At 38.0% G+C, this 24,701-nt stretch overlaps 1 protein-coding gene across 1 annotated transcript in view; it reads left to right on the forward strand.

Moving 5' to 3' along the window:
• Positions 1-24,701, forward strand: part of TMEFF2 (transmembrane protein with EGF like and two follistatin like domains 2) — a 223,558-nt gene that overhangs the window by 195,641 nt on the left and 3,216 nt on the right. Inside the window, exons 8-9 of the mRNA XM_006186808.3 lie at positions 21,907-22,030; positions 23,907-24,065. Of these exons, the coding sequence (XP_006186870.1) occupies positions 21,907-22,030; positions 23,907-24,065 (283 nt within the window). The remainder of the gene's footprint in view (positions 1-21,906; positions 22,031-23,906; positions 24,066-24,701) is intronic.

Raw genomic sequence — 24,701 nt, forward strand, 5'->3', positions numbered from 1 at the left:
TTTTTTTTAATGTGAGGTTCTAAAGGTTGGACTAAAAAAGCAAAGACTTTTAACTTTTACCTCTTTCCTGTTTCATACCTGCTCTGCTGCCTTGGTACAAGATGGTCACCCTGGGAAACTTTCTCTGGTAAACCATAGCATGTTAACGACCAGACAGGGATGAATAACTCTTCCATATTAAATGAATTATCCTTCCAGAACACCAGGGTACCATTCTACAAGTTACATTTTTTCGTGCCCTGTTCTGGTGCTCTTAGCTTCTGAAGGAGTTAATTAGCCTCACCTGAACAGGCAGCCCATCCCAGGTTCTGAAGCGTTGTTTCCACAATAGGTAATTCCTTCCTTTCCAAGTTGAGACCGTGGAATTCACTGCAGGGAAAAAAATTCATTTGATAAAGTGTTTTGTGCAAATTTTCCTGGCCATTTCATGGAGCCCATGTGGGAGCTGTGTTTCCCTAAGCGGAGGAACTATCTGCAGTCTGTCAGGTAGTGTGTGCACAATTTTGTCTTGGGTGTTAAAAAGCATAACAAAACCTGCCCTCACCCTCACACAGCGTGTTTATAAGGGAGCTGGGGCTAAGACAATAAGCTTCTAGAATGGTAACAGAAGAGAAAAACTTGAATTTTAGGGAAAAAAAGAAATTTTTAATAAGCTTAAGTCATCAGTGGGGAAGAAAAATGGAAAATCCAGTAGTCAAAGAAACCAAGAAATCAGAACGGTCTTCAGATGGATAATATAACTGTTACCTTTCATTGAATATGGGTGAATGCTTGCACTTTATTAGTGCTTTTCTTTGAAATGACCCTTCAGTGAAAGAATTATTATTGCTATTCTAACGATAAAGAAATTCAGGCTCAGAAAGTTTAAGCAATTTTCCCAAGGTCACCTAGCTATTAAGAAGATGAGAATATGTGTAAACGGATATCTCTTTGACCACAAAGCTGGCTGATCTCTTCCCATTACACCAGCCTGCTTCTTAATTCACAGAGAAATAGGGGGAAAGGTGGCAAGACACATGTTGGTTACATTTGAAACTATACAGTCAGTTTCTTGTGGTGGATATACAAGGAACCAGAAGCAAATCTCTAATGAGGATTAAAAATATCATATCTAGGAACATGTTCAGAAAACTAAAAAAGGAAAAAGAAGTAGAGAAGATTTTGTTGGCTTTTTGCTAAAATGTGCTGATGTGGAGATATTTATGTTTTTCTGAACATCTGGTGGATATTAGTATGGTTTTATTCATAATCTTCTGTTATTAATGACAAAGGGAAGCTGAGGAATTATGATATACTGCCACAATGAATGAATATCATGCATGGTTTTTTTCCAGTGTATTACAGAATCTCATTATTCCATCAAACATAAGAACATAAAGTTATTTTCCAAAAGAGGAATATGGATGTTTTCTTATTGTAACAAACGTGTTTCCATCAGAATAGACCATATTGAGTCAGCAACTCTTCTATCTAGGAGATAAGAATACATTTCAAGTCATAAGATTTGTTATTAATAAATGATTCAGATTATACTCTTAATATTGCCTTGAGTTTGAGAAATAATCTAAACCTGATATCTCTTTTTTTGGCAAAAGAGAATTCCATTTCTTTTTCAAGACTTCATGGAAGAGATTCTTTCATTAGAGATAGAGGCATCCATGGCTTTGTCCCCTTTGTAGATTTGTCAAAACAAAGTGAATCTTTCCTGATCCTATAATCCTTCCCTCTGACTTTTACAAAGGGCTCTTCTGCCACCCAAGGTTCTTGCAAGACTCCAGTACTGAATATAACTGAATCCTTTCATCAGATGCCAGCAACGACACATACTGAAAGGCTGGATAAGCCAAGCATGACATGAATCTGCTGGTCCTGCCAGAGAGACAGCCTCCCCCACGAGTGGGAGCACTGCACATATTTGCATGTGCCAGTTAGTGTGTGCCACCTTCACCGCAGGATGGTACAAAAGCTTTGATGGCAAGTACCACACACCTTAATCTATGCCCTCTACCCTCATTTCCTGCACTTTCTGTGCTCCAGAAACTGACACTTCCCCTAAGAGCCATGCTCTAGCTCCCCTCAGACTTTTGGTATATATTATTCCAACATGGAACACTCATTCTCCTTCCATTTGTCTAAATCGTGTTCATTCTTCATGTTTCAGCTTGGATAGCCTTCCTCTGGGAATGACGATGATTATTAACAGCCACTTTCGTTTATCAAGCATTACTTTGTGCCGGGCACTGTGCTAAAACAAATGCTTCTTTAGATTTAAAATCTCATTTAGTTGTTACACATATTAGTTTAAAATAGCTCTGATTTATTGGGTTCTCACTGTGTGCCAGACATTGTTATAAATGTTTTATAGGCATGCATAAAGGTTAAATAATTTGGCTGTGGTTACACAGTCAGAGGGTGGAAAAAACCAGAATTGAACCCAGACAGTCAAGCTCCCAAGCCCGTGACCTTATTGCCTCCCAGCTGTTGACAGGTGGTACTATTATTTCAGACATCTTGACAGTGAGGAAACGGAGGCCATTTGCTCCCTGCCTTCACCCTGGAGTCCAGGCATCATTTCTGTGTGTTCTTTGGCCCCTATCTTTACCCAGTTATCATGTCATACGTATTTGCCTGTTTGCTTTTCTGTTTCCTTCTTTTTCGATGAGGAGACAGAAGCCTTGAGGAGTGAAGTAATTTGCCAAAAAACAATAAACAATATCAAATAGCTGTGCTGAGCCTAAGCTCGGCTCTCTCTTCCAAAGCCTGCTTTTTCCCCCTCTGCCGAATGACTTGTAAGTGCGAGCCAGGGCATTTCTCTGCAGACAGGCATTTCCATGAAAACCGAAGCAAAGTGACCATAAAGCACACAGGGGATGTTTATTTCTAGATCTATTGCTTTATTCTTGCTTATTTCCTTTAGATTTGTTTGAAAACATGACTATGAGGGCATGTGATGACAATAACTAGGAAAATCGAAAGCATTTATTAAGTGCCTATTTTTTGCTAGCTATTGTTCAGAGGGTTTTATATAAATATTCTCATTTATTCCTCAGTATAACCTTGTTATGCAAACACTCGATCATCTCCATTTTACAGATGAGGAAACTGATCCATAGGGTATACGACTTGCTCTAAATCCCACAGCCAGGAGGTGGAGGAGCTAGATTTCAGATTCAATTTGACAAAGTTCCTCGTTGGTAGAAGAAATGAGATTACTTTCAGTGTTACCAAAATGTCAGTCAATTACCAAAATTATTTGATTCATATAACATATAAATTGTGTATGATGAGACTAATAGCAAACATGCCTTATGTCCGATGCCCCTCAGAGAATACTGAGAAATACTTAGAGAGTGAGAGAGAAACGACTGGGCCTAAAGCACTTTGTGTTCATCTTCGCTCCTAATTTCTTTGGAATGACCTAGCTTGAAAAGATGATAAAAAGGCTTGGATGGGTCCAACTTTTTTTTTAGCAGAAAGACAGATGGGCTCTTGAAACTCTGTAAAGCTGTTCCTCTGCTAGGCATACTTCATCTTCTCTACATAAACGGATCTTCATTAATTGCTGCGGAAGATTCATTGTTCCAAGTCTCAGATGAAGATCTGTACATTGCACGTGTTTAAGGCTGGCAGGGTTCTGAAAGGACAGTCTTGTCACCTCTAGCCACAGGCAGGACATGGTAGTAATTGCTGCCAGTGACCCAAGACCAATAAAAAAACAGAAATATGAAAGAAGGTCTGACCCTCAAAAACAATTAGCCCATCCCTGGCACTGCAAGTATGATAGAAAAGATTTTGGAGCCCCAAGGGCATGGAAATCCACTCAGTCAAGTTTGGGAACTGGAGAATCTGTTTCTTAAAAACAGCATGAAGACATGAAGATGATCATGAACATTGGGGTTTTTCAATAGGCTGAGGGAAGTAAGATTTCACATTTTTACTATGAGAGGTTGTTAATAAGTGATAAATGAATACGCCCAGTTGGAAATGAACAAGTAAGAGTAAAATCTTAAATTCAAAGACCTAACCAATTATTTTTAAGCTCCCCATCCAAAAAAAAAAAAAAAAAAGGAATCATTTGATGACCTTTATTTTTCAATTCGTGTATATTCTTCTGATAAAAATAAAGCATATTTATTGTAGAAAATTATCTCTACTAGTTAGAAATAAGCACTGTCACGATCACTGTCAAAACTGGGGTGAAATTCATTCCAGGTTTTTAATTTCTCCACACATTATACGTTTTAGTATCCAATTCATTTTTCTGTCATCAAAATTCTTCATAATTTTTTTTCTAACTGAATGATATTTATCTAATTACACCACAGTTTACATACATATATTAAACTATTGCTGAAAATTTATGTAGTTTCTCAGTTTTCATTTTCATAAAGGATGTTGCAATTGATTTATTTATAATGAGTCTTTGCTTTTAGTTTTTGAAAGTTTGTACCATTTTCTCTCCCACGGGTGATAGCTCGAATTCTAGTCTCTCCATCATCTATGTCCCTGGCCCAACTAACATAAGAGGTAGACTTCCAGTAATCACAGCTCCTCTCCAGACAGACCAGATGGGCTCCTTACAGTGTCCCATGCTGAACAGTTTAACAGTTCTGCTAGTTGAGATCAGCTTTTAGACATGGCCAGACACGAAGCTTACAAAATACCCTATGTGTGGTCCAATCTAAGTAAGCAGATCCAAACAATACATGTGGTAAAAAGACTGGAAGTAAGTAAATTAAACGTTGATAGTGGTTTTCTTTAGGGTGTAAACAATGAGGACTTTCTATATTTTCTACTCTTAAATCAATGTGAAAGTGCTTTTATAATGAAAATATCCAAAATATTTTTAAGAAAAGAAGTATAGAACTAAGCCATTTAGCCCTCTCAAACAACACGCATTCTTCACATTGAATGATACACAGTTTCCTGTTAGGAAGTGAAACATTTATGGTCATAACTGTACCTACAAATTCAAGTGAAGGAGGAAGGCGATCATAGGGATCTCTCCAGGAAAAAGAACATTTCTGTCTCAATTATCTGTATCTTTCAGACAAAATTGTTTTCTGGCCTGGAATTATCCAGATGACTGCTTCTTTCATTTTTCCCCCCTTAACTCTGTATGTTCAACCCTAAGACAATTCTTTACCATTGAAAAATTGTGAAAAAAACACCAGATTAAAAAGGAGAACATGCAGAAAAATTGGTTGTGGGGATATGAGAATTCTCTGTACTCTCTCTGTAACTTTCCTGTAAGTCTAAACTATCCTAAATTTTAAAAAATTATTTAAAAAATGAGAACACATGGTTTCTGGAGCAAGCTTTCTGCCCTAACCCACTGTATGACCCTAGGGAATAACTGAATTCAACATATCAATACCCTCCAATGTATCAAGGGAAAAAAATACACACACATTCATATCTTTACCACACCTAACATTTAGGGATGTTGCGGTCTCAAATAAAACAGTAGCTACAAAAATGGGTTTAGACATGTCAATCATTAAACACAGTAAAATAATAACACTATTTAATAATCCTTTGGCCTAAGTAGAACCTATGTTACATAATGGACATTGAAGGGAGCAAATTTACATACTTCTTATCTTTCAATAATTCTTACTTTCTTGTGATAATTTTTCAAAAGGAGAGAAAAAATGCTTTACTTAAAAGCATTCCTCACTGATGTTTCTTCATAGTTTAATTCTTCCCTTTCATTTCATGGTATTTCTTATCTTGCCTTTACATTTATATCTCACATCCCTTGTAGACCATTATAAATGTCCTTCCTACTTTAGATGCCATGTAGAAGATTTCCATTAAAAATCATAAATTTGCTTAATATTATTAATAGACATTCCAGCCCTGATAATTTTCCTACTAAACTATGAATTTCTTTCAGTTAATAGCAATTCTTCTGTAGACATACCCAAACATAAACATAGAGTTTTCAATGCAGTGTCCAAAATCATTATCAGAGATCTGTCATGTTTATACATCAGAGTTTAATTATTTTTCCTGCAATCTTCCCCATCATACAAAATGGCACTAACCAGATGTTCAAGCCCAAAGCCTGGTCATCTTTGATTCATTCCTCTCCCTTTACAATACACAAATAAGTCGTGTTCAGTCCACCTCCAAGACATATGTGGAATAGATGTACTTTTTTCCCCTCTGTTGCTGCTACTCAAGTCCAAGGCTTGGGCACTGTCTTTCCCCTACCCTTCAGCTCTGCTCTCCTATTTGTTCTCCCCGCTTTCTCTGTTTTCCCTCAATGATCCGTTTTCCATACCAGTGAGATCTACCTGAAACTATCCAAATGTTTTCCCACTGCACTTTAAATTAAATCGGTACTCCTCAGTGTGGCGTTCAAAGTTCTACATAGTAAGGACCTTGCTGGTCTCTCCACTTCATTTTGGCCCTCTCCTTACTCCCCTTGGAACCCTCTGCTGTAGGCTGGCTCCTGGAATATCTGTTTTTTACATTAGAGTCTTTTTCCATGTGTGCCACTCACTCAGAGGGTTCTTCACCTGGCTGAATTCTTCTCATCCTTCCTTCTTCAACACTCTTCCCTCCTCTCTCTCACGTAGGCTTCCCACCCTTCTCTGCTCTATCTGAACACTCCTTTTCCCTGTAACATTTCTGATTTAGATGCTAGGTTTTGTTTGGTTTTGATCTTGTATGTTGCATGTATGATATGTATGACCTTCACAGGAGAAATGTTTTTTGACTCACTGCTGTGCACTCTGTACTTGTAGCATTTGGCACCTAGGAAGAGATTAGTCAGTATTTTTAAATGGATGAATAAATGGATGTGTTAATTAGGTACAAGTAGGAGCAAGGTCTAGTAAATTTCAAAACTTCGTAAGAGAAAACATTTTTCTTACCTTCTCTGGATCCAAAGGGCTACGTGGTCACACTCCAAGAGCCAAAAGTTGTGGGTTGATAGTGATGGCCTACATTATAGCAGAAGAGAGGGGCTTGCTGGCATCACCTACGTTATACTCGACTCCCATCTCTGGATATAGCTATTTTATGCTTTTTCTGTTCCAAAATAGTTTCCTGTAAGCCCCAATTCAAAGTGCCAGCTATTATATTTCTAATGGATAAACTAGGTGTTTGACTGTCTCCAAATTCAAATGTGTACATGTTTTATAACCCCTATTGATTTCTTGAGTGGTTAACCGTGTACTTGGGGAGTGTAAATTATACACTGGGAATGCGTCAGGCCTATGAAAAGATAAACTAACACTATGAGACCACAAAGTACCACTTAGTTAATAACTAAATTTCAAGCCCTAAATGCTGTCCAAGTGGAAAGAAACTGTTAAGACCACATCCTTAATTATTTCTAGGGCAGCTTTTACACTCAAAGTTATCACTGACTAGAAATTAAGGAAGTGTCAGAAGCAGATCAATTGTTCAAAAGTGTGAAGAAAAGAGAGAGGATTCATAGCTATTTAGGATATTAGGGGAATGCATTGTCCTAAATTTGAAAGATTTGTATTTAACCAAAGGATAATACTTCAAATATCAGAACATTTAACCTTCAACTTTTCTTAATGGAGTACTCTAAATTCCCATCCTTCTTAAACAAAAGATGCTAAATAAATGTCAGCATTTTCTTAATGAGTCAGAATCCCATAATAGCATCAGTTATTCAGGCATTCTGAAAATGCAGATAGAGAAAACGTAAGGGGTTATACTCCAGAAATACCCGGAATTTTGTTGAAAAGTTCATTGACGTCAGTTTGCTTCTTGGCCATTTGCTTCTTTCTAATAAAGGTAAAATGCAGCATCATTTGTTGTATGACATGAACAATGTGAAACAACTGTCTTTCTTATAAGATGAATTAATAAATCAAAAACAGCACCCCTCTCATAAACTCTCCCCAGCCTCTCAAAAATTCTTTATTGTGGTTATTAGCATCCTTTGGCACATCAGTGCCTTAAAACATTATTTTTGTGTTGCAAACGCAAAAAACCACAGATATTTCAACACAGGCTTAAACCAACGTGGTCATATAATTTACCACCCTAACTAGGACAATTTTGAGAGTGAAAGGAGGCACTATTAATAATTACATTGTGAAAATAAACATAAACCAACAATGCATAGGTCACATACTAACTGAAACAAATCTTTCAGTTCATTTTCATTGATTCCACACGGACTATTAAAAAGTGCATTTTATCAATGTGAGAGTTTGGTTGCTAAATGGTAACTATGCTAGTTTGCTAGGGCTGCCATAGCAAATAATGACAAAGGGATGACTTAAAACAACAGAAATGTATGATCTCACAGTTGTGGAGGCTAACGTCTGAAATTAAGGTGTTGGCAGTGCTGCACTCCTTCCAAAGTCTCAAAGAGGGACTCCTCCCTCACCTCTTCCAGCTGCTGGTGGCTCCTGCATTCCTTGACTTATACCAATGGAGCCCCAGTTTCTGCTTCCATCTTCCCAGGACCTTCTACTGTGCATCTTCGTATGGCCTTCTGACAAGAACACCAGTCATTGGATTCAGGGCCCTCTCTAATCCACTATGAAAGCATCTGAACTAATTATTTCCCAAAAAGTTTGCATTCGGAGGTTCCAGATAGATGTTAGTTTTGGGAGGACATTTTTAAACCCAGTGCAGTAACCAATAAAATATTTAGGTATTATTTTACCAAATAATCACTAGTTATAAGATTTTATTGACATTAAAAAAGATAAAAGTATAATACTCGGCATGGAAGACTTGCCCAGTGGTTTTATCATGTATCTGGAACAGGCTGAAGAGGGGCTACATGGGAAATCTGTGATGGATTATCACATCATTAGAAGTTTTATTTTAGGAAGTCATACCACCTTTAATAACAGTCTTGTTCTGCTTAAATACAAAGATACTTGATTCACAGGCATGTACCAAGGGATAATTGAGAAACAGCATCAAAACAGAGTAACTTTCAACACCATGAAACTGTTCAGAGGCTATGCTATGTTCAGAAATTCCTTTTTAGTAAAAACTACATAATTCTGTCTTAGAGTTGACTCCATGACTTTTTCGATAACAATTTTATCTAGAATGTTTATTTGAAACATCAAATTGACTTTCAGAAATACTCTTAGCACTATCAGCTGCATTTGTTTCTTAAAATTATTTTATCTTATCCCTTAAATATTAGAAGAGATGGTATACCTTCTAACCCTCTCAATGAGAATCAGTTACATTAATTTGGTCAGGTACCAACATATGGCAGTACTCCAAATTTGTAAATGAATCTAAATCTGCGCTGTAAATTTTCTAACTGCCCTTTTTGGGCCATGACATCATACAGGAGAAATGTGCAAACGCATCAACCTGTCAATTACCTATACTTGCACTTTCAAGTCACTTATAGGATAGCTTTCTTGTCTTTTATGGTTAGCAACACATTTTTGCCCTCTAGCCATTTGCCTTTCCCTGAAGAAGACTGAAGTGTATGGCAAATATGGCTTTCACCTCTGCACCTAATTCTGCCATACTGAGGATATACATTCTGCTGTGCAGACTAGACTTCTCCACTGTATCACACCTTACCTTGTCACTTAACGTAGGGACTGTCTGTGCCTTTAAGGATACAGCACTTAAGTGCAGCTGGCTCTTTGATGCAAAAAAACTAAGGGGGACTAATCTTTTGAAAGCCACCACACCAAGGTACAGGTGCCTTTGAAATACACTGCCCACGTCTGCCATATTGCTCATTATTCATGTTATTTGTTGAACACCCGCTTGTCGCTAGTCCATGTTCTGCACCTTGGAGATATTACAGTAAATAACACACAGTCTCTGCCCTAGGAGAAAGTAGGATTTATTGCAAAGCTTTCATGTGTGCCCTGAATGGGTAATAGGTGTGTTAACTTACTGATGGGTCAGGGGGCTTGGGTGGCTAGCCTCCAGGCTAGCTGTCTCCTCTGTTTGCTAAAACCAAATATTATCCTTTTCTACATGTGTGCTAATGTGAAAAATTTGGAGCTGCCGTAGTCTAATGCAATGTTTCCCAGGATGGAGTGTAATGAGATAGTCCTACAAAATGTTCCTAAAAAGAAAAGGGAGTTTTCCTAGACAGATGAGTTTAGGAACACTCCACAATGTGTGTCCTTTCTAGGCATCTCACAATGCAGGTTAGCCTTTTAAGGACTCAGAAAATCAGCAGGAAAGAAACGCATATAACTATGTTTAATCTATTCTTTCCCAAACTTATTTCCATGCAGCCTGCTCTGGAAGCAGCAATGCATCACCAGAACTCCCCTTGGGAAATTCTGGTCCAGAGAGTGTGTCCATTGTCCTTAAGATCTGCAGTTTAGAAGCAGGGGTGGCTGTTTCGTGCTGCCCAAGAAACTAAAGAGCTGTCGCTCCCCTGCTGCCCTACTGTTGTGCTCCAACACCCGCTGTTTGTTGTAGCATTCTCTCTCCCAGTTGTCACGCTGCCATAAATAGTGACTTTGCTTCCATTTGTTTCCCTCTCTGTGTCTTCTTTCCTGCCCCCATTACTTCTCTCACAATTTCACCTTTTCTACAGACTAGCTGGATGTTTGAAAATATCACCAATGGACCAATACTCCTTTACTCCCATTTGGAAATTGAACCAATCATAATCATTGATATAATCTACACCTTTTCTCAGCTATGTCATTTGTTTCTATATCCAAGAGAATGCTTCATTTGCTTTCACACGGAGAGCTCTTGTCGCTATTCTGTTAGTTATTTAACAGAGCCATTAAAGAAGCCTGGAGATTTACGAAAGTTGGTCTCAAGATACCTGAGATTTGACAACATGTGGAAGTCCCTCACAGACCTCGGCATTTGTTGCAGGCACGCTGCCTATTATTTGAGTGCTGAATTCTCAAAAGAGGCAAAGACCTTCTAAAATAAAATGAATTGTTCAGGCTGACTACCAAGATCAAGGAAGGCTTGATAGCTAGCGGAAGACCCTGATGTCTCATCACATGGGCATGGGAAGAGCAGCACAGGGCAAGCCATTGCTCACAGACTCCTGGACACGGAACAGCTGGCTGAGATCCGTCTTACAGAGAAGGAGCTGAGGTAGAACTGGGACCACAAAGGGAGAGCAACGCCAGCACCGCTGTCAGGGAAAGGATCCGGGGAACAGGAAAACATAGCATTCGATGTCCAGAGACAGAGACAGATGAGGAACGGCTAGGTGGAGTCAGGAGTTCTGTGATCCAAATTACCTGCACGTCAAAACTGCCTGGGGTACTTTTTTAAAAGATAGACTTCAGGTCCCTCAGCTGGGGATTCTGATTCAGCTGGAAATCTATTTTTGACAAGCAGTTAAGGTGGGTCTGCACCAGAAGAGCAATATCAGCCTGAAAAGAAAAATTTTAGGATACTAACCCACTCCTGTATCTCATTAAATCCTGTCATTAATAAGAGATCAAAGTAGAATTGTGTTTATAAAAAACTCATGCAAGTGCATACACACACTTCTTTGAGGGTATCAGAGTATCAAGGATGTCTCCTAAGATTCTGTAGCATCCAGATGCCAAGGCTCTGCACCTATAGATGTTGTTCAGGAATCTTCCATTGTGGTTGTCTGCATTTCTAGGCCAGGCAGTTTATTAATGTTTAGAATTAAACATTAAACTTAAATATTCCACTGAAATGTTCTATATAACATTTCTAGCTATTTGAAGTGCTTTCACCACGAATTTTTTTTAGAACTTATTTATTTCTTTTTATTTTTTCCAGAATAGAAGTCCACTTTTAAAGCTGTTTCCATAGAGAATTTGACATTATTCCTAGTGTTTTCTCAAGCACTTTTGAGACACTGCTCACGAAAGTCTGTTGAAGAGTAAAAATTATACTTTTGCTCCTTAGCTTAAGAAACTATAAAAGCTCTCCAGTTCTTTTCAGAGTGCTCTTGTAGAAAACCAAGCTGATCACTAGCCTTATTCACTGCAATAGCATCAAGTTGATCTGCACTTCGAGTTTGTGTTTACCATCTATTATTTTTTAAGTATGAGAATAAAATGTGGATTGTATTTAGAAACAGACAATTAATGAAGTTGTTTTATTAACTTATAATCCTAGTTCTTATTTTGAAATGCCTCTGTGTTTTGTTTTGTTTTTTAAGTAAGTTTCCTTTTTCTGTTATCCTGAAAAAATTTCAACCATCTCTGACTTCTGGATAATACCGGAGATACAGTGTGAATGGCCAAATTAGAATCTATGAATTCAGAATTGACCATGCAAGTTTCCAGTATGATGTCTGAGATATGACATGCATGCTGATATCAGTTTTTCCACCTAGAAGAGCTAAATTTTCCAAATTCTTCAATCTTTACATATACAATTTACAATCTTTACATATACAATCGCCTGATTATAAATGCTTCCTTTTAAAATCACACTCCCTTGGTTAACAGAGGGAATATTATTTTAAAAACTAGATGATGCTTTCATGTCTCCATTAGCCGTACCAGAGACTGTAGGAAGGGTCCACATCCCTCTCTCCTGGTCCATTTCTACAGGGCCTGTGGCCATACTCCTCCAGCAGACGCTCTTTCCTAAGGTCATTCTCAGCCTCCCCTCAGTCATTTTCTGATGCCACCCTTGCCCTACAGTAAGTTGCTTCTGTGACAACGTTAAGATCCTTTTTCTACTGATACAACTTCTGGATGTTTCTGGCAGCTTCTCCATGCTGGGTAACTGTGTCAGTGAGTTAACCTAGGAGAGCTTCTTCTCTTTTAAAAATACGTGTCCATCATCTTTTGTGTGCTATGGTCTTGCTAGTGCAGAGACTGCAGCGGTAAAATAAACAAACAGACAAGACAGACAACAATACTTGCCTTTAAAAGGAATTTATGAACGAATGCATCACACAGACAAGTAAACGACAATGGGCAGTGAAGAAGATGACAGAAGTTCCTTAAAGGAAGTAATGTCAATAATGGGGCCTCAATGATGCATAGGAGTTGGGTAAATGGATGATAAAAAGGGAAATAAACATTCCAGATAAAGGAAACTGCAGATGCGAAGTCCCAGAGGGCAGAGAGAAATTTCAGATGATGAGTGTAAGAGGATGCAAGAGAATCACAAGAGGCGAGAATGGAGAAACTGGGACCAGATTCTGAGTGACCAAGTAACGTCAAAATTTCATTCATTGGAGGAGTAACGAGGAATATCAAGAATTGTTTCTTTGCGGGAGAGGACTTAAGCTGGGTCATTATGAATTCATATTTTTGTTCTAGAAAGATCACTCTGGCTTAGTGTGGAAAATTGACCTAGAGAGGGCAAGACTGGAGACGAGCTGAGAGATAGTGATGATTTGATTTAGAGAGAGAGTAGCCACAGAAGTGTAAAAAAATGAACAAACTTGGTAGATCCTTAAGAAGTAGAAATCCTAGTACTTGGTCATTTACTCAGAATTTGAAAGTGAAACCCAGATTTCTTATTTGGGTCAATGAGTGGATGAATATGCTTAGCATAAGAAGCAGGGCAAGGAAGTGGGAGGAGAAGGATGAGTTTGAGGTGCCTGTGAAGCATGAGGTGCTTTGATATATAGATATGAAACTCTGTGAAACTGTGATCACCTATTACAAGGTGATCTGGGCTGGCTAATCAGAACCTGGAAGTCAGAGGCATTCAGGTGACAATAGAAGCCTTGAGTGAGTATGAACTCCCTCGGGGAGAATGTTTAAAGTGTAAAAAGAAAAGAAAAACTTTAGGAAAGCATTACCACTTAAAGAATCAGTTGGAAAAGAGTAGCTCACAAGATAGACTATGAAGGAACAACAAAACAAAACAATACAAGAGGTAAGCAGTATGGAAGCCCAGGGCAGAAAAGACCTCAAAAAGAAAGAGGTGGTCAACTGTATCAAATTACTGAGAGATTGGGACAGTTAAGGTCCGAGAAGAGACAAGTAGTTTTAGCAACAAAGATGTTGTTGGTTGACCCTGTCATAGCAGTTGTCTGAAGGGGTGACCAGAGAGCGGTGGGTGAAACAGTGAGTGGGAGCTACTGCAGGAAGTGGAGAACAGGAGGAGGGACTCTTAAGAAGTTTAGCTGTAAAGAGGGAAAAAGAGAAGAGGTCCACCAAGGGACACAGATGAGAGAGGTGGGTGGATTTTTATCTTAAGAAGGTAGCCTCTTGAAAATGTTTAAATGCTGATGGCAAGGAACAAAGAGTAAAGGAAAGTTAAAGATACAGAAGAGAAAGGAGATCATTGCTGGAGAGAGCCCTTAATGAGGATGGAGGGGTTGGGAGTCAGGATGGCTTGGCCTTAGACCAGAAATCTCTCCCAAGGTAGAAGGATGGAAAAAGAAAAGAATTGGCTTTCAGAGCAGCAGCAGGATCCAAGTGAGATAGAGAGTCAGAAGTCATAAAAGGCAAACAATACATAAGCTATTGAGGCGACATTGTCTTGTGTTTTAATAGGTTCTTAACTGCGTGGTCTGCATGTTACACTGGGAAGAGTCCTGGTTTTGAACCCAGTTCTTGCTTATCAATTATATAAATTTCTGAGACAAATAAATTTCTATGTGAGCTTCAGTTTCCTCATTTATGTAAAACCAGATTTTTATAAATTTACTTTGCAGGGCTGTAATAAGGAATACACTTTGGTCATGCTAAGTATGAACACAATGCTAGGCATGTTGTAGATTCTACAGTTAACTGTAGATACATTTATTATCATCCTGTCTTCAGGATCTGTTTTCTTGGCTGTGCTTAGAAGATAACAAGCAAAATCATGTGGAAACAACCAGTAGACACAGTATATTACAAATAATACATGGCACAATGCCAGTCACATAGTAGGTACTCAAGAAATATTTACATAGAACAAATTACTGAAAGCCAATTTTTTGTCCTATCTACATTATTTAAGTCTGTAGTGAATGCTCCAGCTTAAATTGCCCTCATTCTCTATTGGCTAATAATTTCAGAGTCACAGAGGAAAACAAATGTGTCACCTGAGAAGGTTTGTCTTGACTATTCATCCATTGCTGCACATGCAGCTTATAAAGGAGAAAAGAGCTTGACTCACGTAACACAGAAGACAAAAGTGGACAGGACCTGAACACTCTGTCACTTGGGTTGTCATCAGCAACACTGTCACCAAGGAAGCTCACTAAGAAGGGACACCCATATTAGCTGCTAAGCAAATTAATTTGGCCAGAAATTCACAGCTTGTAGTTCAAGACAGAAGAGAAAAGGAGAGGGGAGTGTCCTTGGCATAATATGGCTTCCCGTATCTTTTTATTTCTCTAAGGTTTATAGTAAACTTTGTCTTCGAAGAGCAGCTTGGAAGAGAGCAGGGTTGCTGCAGCAAGAGCTCAGTGGGGAGAGTGGCAGCAAATTGCCCCAGATAAGCTTAAGGCAACTCCGGCTCTGGACCCCCGAGAGGCTAATGAACCATAGATCCCTGACTCTTCCCAAGGCCCGATGTTTACAAAGTGTTGTCAAAGACATCTAAAGTTCCATGAAATACTATATTTTTAAAAGGTCTTCAACTTAATCCTCTAAACCTGTAGGAGTTACCCACTTGCTGAGAGTTAATAGGCTCTTGACTGAATGGTGAAGTTTGAAAAGGACCATTGCACGCAGAGCGTAGATTCCCCCAGTAGCCTGCTCCCTTCACTTTCTGGAGGGCTCTGCCACCTGAAGCCAGCAGAGCATTTGTAAGGCAAAGGACAGAGAAAATAGCTAAATATCTGCTTATTTTTCTCCTAATAATAATCAAATTTTTTTTTTCTTGGAAGTCCAGAATTTGTGGCTAAATCTGCATGAGACTTGTGATGTCAAATCCTTAGTTTTATAATAATTGCATTGGGATATCAGAAGTTAAAATGGTACATACAAGTTCCTCTCCCAAGGTTTTAAAGATTTCTTAGCTTTTATCCATGTAAATATATTACCAGGAGAACCCGAGATAATAAAAGTCCATGCAAATAATCATCCAGTAGTGTTGCATTTCAGTCACCCCAGTCCTCAAACTACTATGTCTATTTCCAATGCTGGTACTTTTTCCAACTGAAATTCAAGCAATTCTTGAATAGTGTCAATAAGGTCTTGCCTGAGAATGTAGTAACATGAAAATTAGTTTTCTTCCCCTTTATTTTCATTTTATGTCCAATAAGAACTTTTACATATGCAAGAGGTGATGTGGATAATCACATTTCACATTTAATATTAGTGCCTGATCAGGGGTAGGATAAGAAAGAATTTCTTTGTATCTCCATCTGTCCTTCTCCCAACCCATACCTTTACCTAATTAGCAAAGTTGGAGATCCAAACAGTTTCAATTACTCTCCTGAAAAACTAGGATAATGTTCAACTGGCAGAAGAAATGTTGAATGTGTTGCATCTGAAGGACTTGATCTCTATTTTGAAGTTATTTTTCTAAATCTTGAACAGATTAGGAATGTTGTGACTGGGTCTCTGCTCTTTACGAAACTTTAGAATCAATTGTATCCATTGAAGGACACATGCCCATGTCCCTTGTGCTAGTCTGTCACTTTTAGCTAGCATGCTCAGTTGAGTCTCTGTCCTAGAGGCTTAAAAAAGGAAAGATGCTTCTCCTCTGCTCATCTGTGCCTTGAAAAAACCATGACAGCAGGTGAGGTTATTATAGAATTGGTTAAGGTGCAAGAATATTGCATTACATTCAGAACCCGTTCAATAGGAATGCTTTTTTGGTCTTTAAAAAAATTCGATTGCAATTCAAGCCAGATATAAGGTTTTACTGCCATCCCATATGTTTCTACCTGATAAGGACAGGAAACCATAAGAATTATATATCTCCTTTGAAAGCAATTCTAATCAACAATGGGACAATCATGACTTTGCTTCTAAATTCATCATTTGTTTCTGTCCCAGGCACAATGTAAACATAATGGAAAGAAAGATAGTTTTTCTTTTTCTAGTTGGTTAAATAAAATTATTTTCAAACTGTTTTGGTGATAGGGCAGTAAGAAGGAGAAGAGTAAAATCAAGTAGTCACAACAGGGATGCAAGTACATGAATATCTCAGAGCTGGTGTTTCCTTGTACTGTTATGAAACATGAAAAATACAAGTTTTATATAAATACATCCAAAATTGAAATTTTAGTTTGCTGGGAAAATGTGGCACATTTTGTGTGCCCACAGGAAAAGAGAGTTGAAAAGATAAGAAACCAAACTGTACAACTCACATGCATGCACTTGTTAAGATAATTGGTGATGTTAAAGCATGATGTAAAAAAATTGAATTTAGATTCACAAACATATTGTTCCCCATAAGGAAGACAATACATAATGAAGATCACTTTATACTAGGATATCTGAATTATAGACATGGTAAATATTTAAGATATTTTACACGATCTGAAAAAGTAAAATGCCCCCATAATTAAGGCAAAGTGATTTCCTTTGTTTACTATATCTAAATAATGTCTCCACTTCTTTTCCCCAGAATATCAAAAATAATATTTTTCAATAACTATTTATTAGTAATCCACGATAAGTAAATATGAGCAAAAGAAATAAATGTTACTCTTAAAATTCAAAGAACCTAGAGATCTGAAATAATCCAACCTACCATACAGAACACTCTGCAACATCTGAGAAATAGTAACACATCTGAGAAATTTGAATACCCCAACAAACTCACTACTTCACTATGTAACTCCTTCCCCTATTGAGGAGCTCTGGTTGCTTAAAAACTTGCAGTAGAAACCGGCCTCCTTAAAACATCCTCTAAATCCTGATGATACTTCTAGTTTAGGATCTTTCCAACTTACTCTGAAATCCTTACACAGGATCAGATTCCCCCTGGGGAATCAGTGGCCTGGATGATCTGTATATACACTAAAGAAAGTCCCAATTAAAACAAAATAGGGCTGTCTCCAGAGAAGTATCATCTGATCAGCCCCCCGAAGTCCTCCCAGACTGTAGGGCACTATGTGTGGGGTCTGGTCCTTTAGCCTACAGGTGCATAAATTTGATCTTGCGAAACCCCAGAGTTGAGTGGGCTGAAGAAAGCTGACTTGTGCCCCCAAAATGCAGGGAAACTCAGAACCAATCAGTTCACTCAAATGCGATATGTAACTGTCAAATAAATAAGATATCCAGGTGGTACTCTCAAAGCCATTCCCAATTTGTCGGCTACACAGAAGTCAAATTATTTTAACCCCGCTCAGAGAGCAGAGCATCGAAACAAGAGAAATGGGTTGACTGAGTGAATATTTAATAGCATTAGACATTGACAGTCTAGTGCGTCCATCTCCGCAGCTGGGCACTCTGGGTTTGCTAGTTCAAGTTGGCTTCTCAGGGCATACCACCCTGGAAAGTGCTTGAATACACAACACAGCGTGACACTCAGATTCTTCTGCCAAAAGCTCCAACCCTTATCCAAAGTGAAACATCCTTTCTTCAGATACAGAAATAGTTTTAGTCTAATTTTAGAGCCATATTTCTGCTTCAATCCGTAAGGTGTGGCTTTGATAGATTACTTCTCTGAACAACGTCTTATTTCCAGCTTTTTGGGAAGAAGGCAGGGGTAATGGTAAACACACATGTACACACGCACTCCACAAGTACACACACACGCCATAGTTGATTAAAGTCTCTGAACTGCTATGCCTGGCTCAGCACCCTTTTGATCCACTTACGCTACTTGACTTGTGATAAAGCAAGAGCTTGCCATTCACCATCCCCTCTGTCTCTTCGGCTCACCCTGTCTCTTTCCCCAAAAGCCCCAGCATAGAAACAATGCTCAGAGCTGTGCTTTAGACTAGCCCACTTCCGTAACTCCTGACGGGAATGCTGACTGGCAAGGCGCATGCAGCCCTTTTAGCTCTGCTGCAAGTAACTCAGATTTTACCAGAAACTGGTTTCTTAAAGAAGTCAGGATCTCATTCAGAACAAACCATTTGTAAACATTTAAACAGGAAACTGAACAAGGATTTTAAACAAAGACACAAAAGAGTTTCTACCATCATCATTCTCTCTCTTAGAAGAAAGAGCACAACCCTGACATTAAAACTCTTTTTAAATGGAGAACAGAGAAGTTGATGCCTAAATCGTCAGCCACTGGAGAAAACATACAGACCCCAAAAGTGTCATTTTTCTGTGACTTTAAATCTTTAAATGCATTGTTATGGCTTGAATACCTCTGCATAAACATCAGGATCACAAAGACCCACCATGGCCCATACATACATTTGGTTGGGGTATTAGATTTCTGTGTATCTACTCTTCCTAATATACTTAAATCTCATTTCTAAAACATGTCTATTGCATTACTAGAAGTGGTTATGTATTCAGGTTTTCAATCAACTGGTTTACTTGTTTGGATTGACTATAAATTCGTTGACATATATTGATGATCTCTCATTTTCTTGCCCAGGGATCATTTCTTCTACTCATTTATTTTCAATCTCTCTAACTTTCTTATTTGACAGTATCCTATGAGCAGCATAACAGAGCACTCCAAGCTCATAAGGAATGGTGTAAACTAATTAGCTGATTCTAGGATGGAAACTATTCCCCTCCCACGTGATCATCCAGTCTGGATAATGAACTTTGTGAACATATCCAGCTCTTACTCTGCTAAGACAACAGTCTCACTCAAACAAGCTCTTGTTTTGCCCTTGACTTTTCAGTTCCTGATTGTGGATATGGTACAAATCCAGAAACAAAAGCAGTATGGGGAGAGGGACAAAGTTAAACATAAAATAGCCTTAGAAATGGATTTTGAGTTAAGAAAACTCTTGATATTCTTTTGCAACTGACAGAAAGAAAAATAGCCCTAATAAGATGTGTTTGAAAAATACTCTGACAGAAATCACAGTGTACAACTGAAATGCAGGGAAGTAACGGAAATTCCCCTACATGCAGGTGTGCAGAAGCACTGAAGGGTTACTAACGAACACTAAATAGAAATGTTGAATAGTTTGTTATGGAGAGAAGATCCAGAAATAAGAGGGGAAAATCAGTGCTGGTTCATTACATCAGCAGCGAGGCTGGCAAACCCCACAGCTAAAGTTGTCGTTCAACAGCAGGTGCATGGTTTGACCACTCTGGCTTGTAGCCTCCCAGCCAAGGCACGGAATGAGCCGAGTCTTCATGGATTCATGAAAGATGGCAGGCCATCTCAAGGTGTCTCTAAATGCCGTGCTCCTACTTTGGTCACATAGTCCCATATTGGAAATTGTAACCCCACACTTTCCATTTCAGTTTTGCTGCGTTAGCTTACTGCAGGTGCGATTTGTTACCAAAAACACTATGACACAAAAGCCCAAAGTAACTTGGAAGAATGGAAGAAACCAAAATAGAAAGTTCTGTATATTCTTAGTCTTTTCTTTGGAAGTAGTTCATTCAGTTTAATAATAATTATCAAAGTAGAAATATTATAATGCAAACAAAAGATTACCTAAATAGGTAAAGAGACCAGATATAGAAAAAAATGAATGATTTACATGTCATCTCTAGTCTCTTCAGCATGTTTATGATAAATCCTTTATTAATTTGGGTCTGTAATTTGAAATATTACCCATCATACCAATGAACATAAATATCCCTACACAAGAAAGCACTTAACATATTTAACAATTCACTTCAAACTTTAGTGTTTTACAGAGGACACCTAGATCTTAACATGTATAGATATTTCATAGCTCTGCTTAAACATAAATAATATATTAGTCTAATTCACTGATACTGAAGGTACATTTTTTTCTCATGATGAATACTGTCATCATCCGTGACTGCCAGCAAAAATTATAAGGATGCACTACAATAAAAAACCATACCCCTATAGGTAAATGATAGGAAATAGTCTATTTCATACAAATAGCAATTTATTCTCAATCTGCCATCATTGGAAGAATCCATTACTGCTGACCAATTACTGTGGTGCTGAAAAGTGTCTTCAGATTGACGTCAAGAGAGTTATGTTTCTTATGCGTTTAAGCAAGAATTTTAAAGTGTATCAGGTCTCAGATGATAGAAGAAACTCAAAAAAGGCAAAACTTTATATTATGAACTTATAAAGAATGAAAGACCTCTGAGAGATGGCATTACAAATAAGAAGCAAATGTATTTAGACTAACAAAGGTCAGATAAAGGTCAGGTCTCTATAAAGATATTTTATCTTCATAGAAACTTGAAAAAACAAAACTTGTTAATAACCCAGGAAAGGGTTAATTTTAGAACACAAGTCTTTTCTTTATCATGAGTTTAAATTTCACATAACATTGCTAACATAGGCCAACTAATATGAATTGGAATACACTTACAGCATTCAGTATGTACTGTGTTAGTGTCTACATAAGTGATTCTGAAATAACGTTTACTCTTTCAATAGCTTTATTTAGGCAATAAGAAAATGGATGGGTGCTGGTAAAATTCATGTTCACAGTAGTCGAAAAAAGCCTGAAAGAATACATTTGTTGAAATCTGCATTTGGTTTTGGAAAACTTCTGTTTAACAATTGAACACGGCCATGTTTTAACTTTTAAGCTCCCACACTGAGAGCATCAAGGTATTACAGCAATTTACTTTTAGGGACATTATGCTGGGCTTTGAAATTCAAAAAATAGGATATTTCTTTTTGAATTATTTTATGATCAATGTACGGTCTCTACACAAGGAAAATTAAAGCTGTCTGACAACTCATAGAAACACCACTGGCTCTTAAAGATGTAGGAAATTGCATAAAAGCATGAAAAGCACTGGGTAATTTTGCAGTTTCATCTCTAAACACAATTGTAGAGACATCAGTCTTTCAATTCTTTCTCCCTCTTTCTTCTGAAGCATGGCCTTTTAATTCTTGCCCTTTTAAATGTCTTTGCCTACTGTAGCTCTGCTTTGTAATGCACTGGTTGATCTTACCAGGCTAAGAAAGTATTTATGGGGGTATTGCTTTTATCTGTATTCACAGAGAATGCTAACAAATTAGAAGAAAGTGCCAGAGAACACCACATACCTTGCCCAGAACATTACAATGGCTTCTGCATGCACGGGAAGTGCGAACACTCTATCAATATGCAGGAGCCATCTTGCAGGTAATGTTTTCACCCTTTAACTTTTAAATGTGTAAAGTAAAAATATAGACACTACATTCTGAATGTTTACAGAGTTGGATGGCATTCTGCCTGAATGGGTGATCAGCAGCTAAGCTTTTCTCTGCCTCTCCTATACACACACACACACACACATGCACACACACACACAAACTAGAAAACAACAAAATGTGTGTACTTTATATACCCGAATACTATGTAACACATCATTATATACACTCTTCAGGTAAAATGTTACACTGTCCTTTGGGCATTGCAAGCTCCTTAAAGACACAGCCTCCTCCGTTTTATTGACCACTCTCTCCCACGGACACAGAGCAGTGCTTGACACATGTCAGGTACTTGGTAAATATTTCTCAAATAAAGGAATGGCTGGGTCTTACATCCATCCATTCAGTACATGAGATAACATAGTTGCTTTTGGGAGGTCGTCTTTTCCAAAGTCCTTCAGGTCTTCCAGTAAATATCATCAATCTTGATTTAGCTAGGCAAACACTCTTTTCTGTGGATCTGCTATCCACAAGACTCGTGTAGTGAGATTATTAGCTGCATCTCCACAGACTCAAACTCAGTTGAGACACAAAGAAACTGCTTGTCTGGATTTAGTTAATACATACAAATATCTGCTGAATACTCATGGATAGAACAGAATTATTTCAGGGATGATAAAGCCAAAGTGAAAAAACAAATGTATTTTTATTAAAGGAATATGCACGTGGCATGTGATGAATAGGTTGTGTATTGATATACGGTGAAAGGTGTATCTCTTTTTCTCTTCCCTTCTCTTCCCTCCCTCCCCTCCCTCCCCTTCTTCTTTTTCTCTTCTTCTGCTTCTCCCTCTTCTTCTTTCTTTCTCTCTCTCTCTCTCTCTTGCTCAAGGACTGTCCTCCTTTCCTGTTTTCCTTCACTGAATACACCAGCACCTGCCTTCCAGTAAAGCCAGGCAGTGTGAGAGGCAGCTCCTGCTGCCCTGACATCCCCAGCATAGTTCATCATCATTAAACCCTTCCGATGCAGAAGACAAGATCCCAGGATGCAGTTATGAGAAATTCAAAGTGAAATACCAAAAAATAGTTGCACAAAGTCAATGACAAGCTGGTCCCCATTAGTATTGTTTTCATGTGAGGTGTTTCCTCATTTCATTGTCAAATACTAATTCTAGCATGAGATTGCCTACCTGAGCTTTCTGGTGAGGGTGAGCGAGTGAGGGGCAGCATTCATCCTCAGATGAATAGCGCATGTTTTGCCGAACTTAATTGCCTACTTCATAATTAATTTTTTTTTTCTACTGAAATTTGACTTTCTAACATAAGTGGACAACTTTATGACTGGCAAATTGAAGAAATCACTCTTGCTGTGCCTCTGACCCTAACATTTTTTTAAACACTTATTCTAACAGTAGCATAGAGAATCCTTTATCCAAAAATAAATAGCACTACTTTTTATAAATATGTCATCAGAAACAAGCCTTTTCTCAAGCAATTATGTAGACTTAGGTTGATTAAAGAGCAAGTTAAATAAAACATAAAGCTCACCAGAAAAAAAAAATATATAGAAAGAACAATTGTTCCTGGGCATCTGTTGTCTCTCTATATTAGCACCACAAATTATCTCCTAACCCTCCTATCTTCAAAATCTATTATTACAAGTATAAAAATAAACCATGTATCTTTGAAATCAAAAACACAAAGAGACCTTGTTGAAAATAGGTACTTGAGAAACATATCTACAGAGTACTATTTTTATATGAGAGGTAAACAAAAAGCTCTAATTTCACAATGATGATAAATGCCCATCAGCCAAGCTATAAAAATGGGTCCAGCAGCCACAGGTGACTGAACACTATGATTTCTTCCAGGTGTGATGCTGGTTATACTGGACAACACTGTGAAAAAAAGGACTACAGTGTACTGTACGTTGTTCCCGGCCCTGTACGATTTCAGTATGTCTTAATCGCAGCCGTGATCGGAACGGTTCAGATTGCTGTCATCTGTGTGGTGGTCCTCTGCATCACAAGGTCAGTAACTGCACTCAATGGCCAAATAAAGTGATGTGTCACTTCTCCTTTCTTAATCAGATCACTCTAATTACAAGTCCCTTCAGGGGCTCTACAACTATTCATTCCCTGGAGTCCTATTTCTTCATCACAACAGCATTTGAATAGACAAATGGAAAGATACTGATTTCCATTCTGGACTGGTATAAATTATTTTCCTTACTTTTGCATTATGATGAGGGTTATTTATTTCCTAAGCAAAGGTCTTTTTTTCCCTTCTAATGTGTAATACCAATCTTTGTTTAAACATGCTCTTTTCTTTTAACTATAAAAACTCAGTCTTCATTCAAACTACTGACAGATGATGTTAATGACCAGTGTTTCCTTCCTTACCCAGATCAGTATGCCAAATGAGGTCAGAATAGATTTTATACAAGGCCTAAAAAAGTATTCAATTATAGCTCTCATTTATGGCACTTATATTTCCCAGTATAACTCTCAGGTATAATCACTTTTAACATATTTGGTATAAACAACAAATACATTTTTATCTTAAGGTGATAGAATAACTTTTAGTCACAAAATTCAAAGAAAATCATTATAATGAGAAGATTATTTTGTAAGACATGAAAACCTTGATATAAGGAAACATGGAGC

Source organism: Camelus ferus, chromosome 5 (assembly GCF_009834535.1).
Source record: "Camelus ferus isolate YT-003-E chromosome 5, BCGSAC_Cfer_1.0, whole genome shotgun sequence".
Taxonomy (NCBI): domain Eukaryota; kingdom Metazoa; phylum Chordata; class Mammalia; order Artiodactyla; family Camelidae; genus Camelus; species Camelus ferus.